At 36.8% G+C, this 2,061-nt stretch overlaps 1 protein-coding gene across 1 annotated transcript in view; it reads right to left on the bottom strand.

Annotated features, from left to right (window-relative positions):
* LOC119589155 (probable glutathione peroxidase 8) overlaps positions 1-285 on the bottom strand; it is a gene marked incomplete at its 5' end in the record, with an annotated part of 4,755 nt that extends 4,470 nt beyond the window's left edge. Inside the window, 1 exon segment of the mRNA XM_037937734.1 lies at positions 105-285. Coding sequence (XP_037793662.1) covers positions 105-285 — 181 coding nt within the window.
* Between the last annotated feature and the right edge of the window lie 1,776 nt (positions 286-2,061).

Here is a 2,061-nt window from a genome sequence, read left to right as displayed (position 1 = left end):
TTCAATCAATAATAAAATTATCTACATGCTACATTTCTAATTTTGAAGAAGAAAAATAAAATAGGCATATAAAACATACAAGTCAATAGCATCAAGGCATTTACCTTTCCTCTGTATTTTTCCAACGCAAAGTCACTTCCCTCGTGATCTTGTACTGTAAAACTGTAGAAATCTTCTCCTCTGCATCCTTGTAGAGTTACGTGAAATAGTAGGCACACTGTCAGAGTTCCGAATCTATTCATTTTGCTCGTAGACGGTCCCCCGTGCTGAGACCCCTCCTTCAAGAGTTCCTCCTTCCTTCCACGCAGTCATGTTTACATAGACCTTGTCCCGATGCCTTGTCACTTCCATTTAATACATCTAAAGCTTAATTTCATATTATTCTACCACGCAACTTGTCATTTATAATTTTAAGTAGCTATTGAATAATGTAGTTTATTTATATATGGATGTTTGTCATCATCAAATGTTTCTGGAGAGAAAAGAATGAAGATTAAGTAAGCGAGAACGCATTAGGACGCCGCCGGGTTGAATGCACTACCAGACGCGAGGACAGGCGGGGGAATGTTCAGTTGCTAAGAGTTTTTTAAAAATCTATTAGCTTTGAATACAGGGGCGAATTTAATTCGATCTATGACTGAAATCTAATAACTGTATATTTTACTAAATGGTTTTATACATGACAGACTACGTTAATATCTTAATTCAATCTTGTCAATTCTGCAAACTTTTTTTTTATCTGTGGGTCATGCAAGATGTGTTGAGAAATGTCCAGACAAAATCCCAAGTACAGTTGTGATACTGGCATATGTAAACATCTTCAAAAAGAAGTCTTAAATATGTCATTGTTTATACGTTTACGTCACGTTAATGCCCGTTATACTGCGGAAGTTCTGTCAAAGGCGCTTTCACCATTGCATCTGAACCATCCTTTTTCCTCAGAGAAGAAAATGGGAGAAGTAGGAAGGATAAAAGTAAACAATAATTATTTTTAGCGGCAGAGTAGCCCTGCAGGGTAACCGTTAGAAACACGGCTGTCATGGAGGGGAAACTCTTCAACTCAGCATATCGCAGTCTCAGGTATTTGCTCGGCAGGCGACGCTTCAGTGAACAAGGCTAGATGTCATCGTTCCAGATTTGAGTTCGATATTGACAAGTAGGATTCAGTGTCTATCGTGATTTTTCTTCCATTCCCAGTTTCGAAGATTGTTTTACCTAAATTACTTAAATAACTTGATATTTAATGCTTACTACAACATTCGTGTATTTACCCTCCTGCCAAATAAATATACATTGCCCGTTCCTTCAGTTATTTACTATTTTATTGTCAGTTTATCAGAAAGTCTGGGCAGGATTATGAATTATTTTCTAAAACATATGTCACGGCAAATGTTTAACCACACACTGCATAACGTGTGGCAAAAATCAAAGCACGAAAAAATCACAAAAGCATGAAATCGAAACTCCCTGAACAAAAAGTTCGACGTCAAACTACTTGATCTTTTCGAATCGCATGACAATACTCGTAGTAGCTTGACTTGAATAGGGTATTCTCTTTAAGAAATTTAAAAAGAATGTATACAAAGTGAAGGTCTGAATTTTTACCATTCACTGAAAGATCAAGCGTTAAAACACGGTATATATGGCAAAGAGGTGACATTCATCGGCAACATCCGGCTTCCGGCTATGAAAATGAAGAGGTTGCAAAGTATCTAAAAGATTGGTTAACATCGTGCATTTGTACCACTAGATCTTCCATTCAAAGCTGATGTAGCGAGTGCATAGTGCATTACTGAAGGGAATTCCTATGATGTTATTTTGCACAGCACTACCTAGGTTCAACCACAAATCAATACGGCAAAAAATACAGTTCACAGACCTATAATGGGATACGGTTACAAACTGCTCCAACGGTATGTGAGGATGATTTTCCATCATTTAACCAGTACTATACTTTTATTCCTTTAGATGTGAATATTGGACAAGCTAAGCATTTGCTGCTTGAATTACCATTGATAACGTTCGTAATAAAAGATGTTTACTTCAATTTACATAATCCTT

Source organism: Penaeus monodon, chromosome 25 (genome assembly GCF_015228065.2).
Source record: "Penaeus monodon isolate SGIC_2016 chromosome 25, NSTDA_Pmon_1, whole genome shotgun sequence".
Taxonomy (NCBI): Eukaryota; Metazoa; Arthropoda; class Malacostraca; order Decapoda; family Penaeidae; genus Penaeus; species Penaeus monodon.
This window is presented reverse-complemented; position numbering and strand designations above follow the sequence as displayed.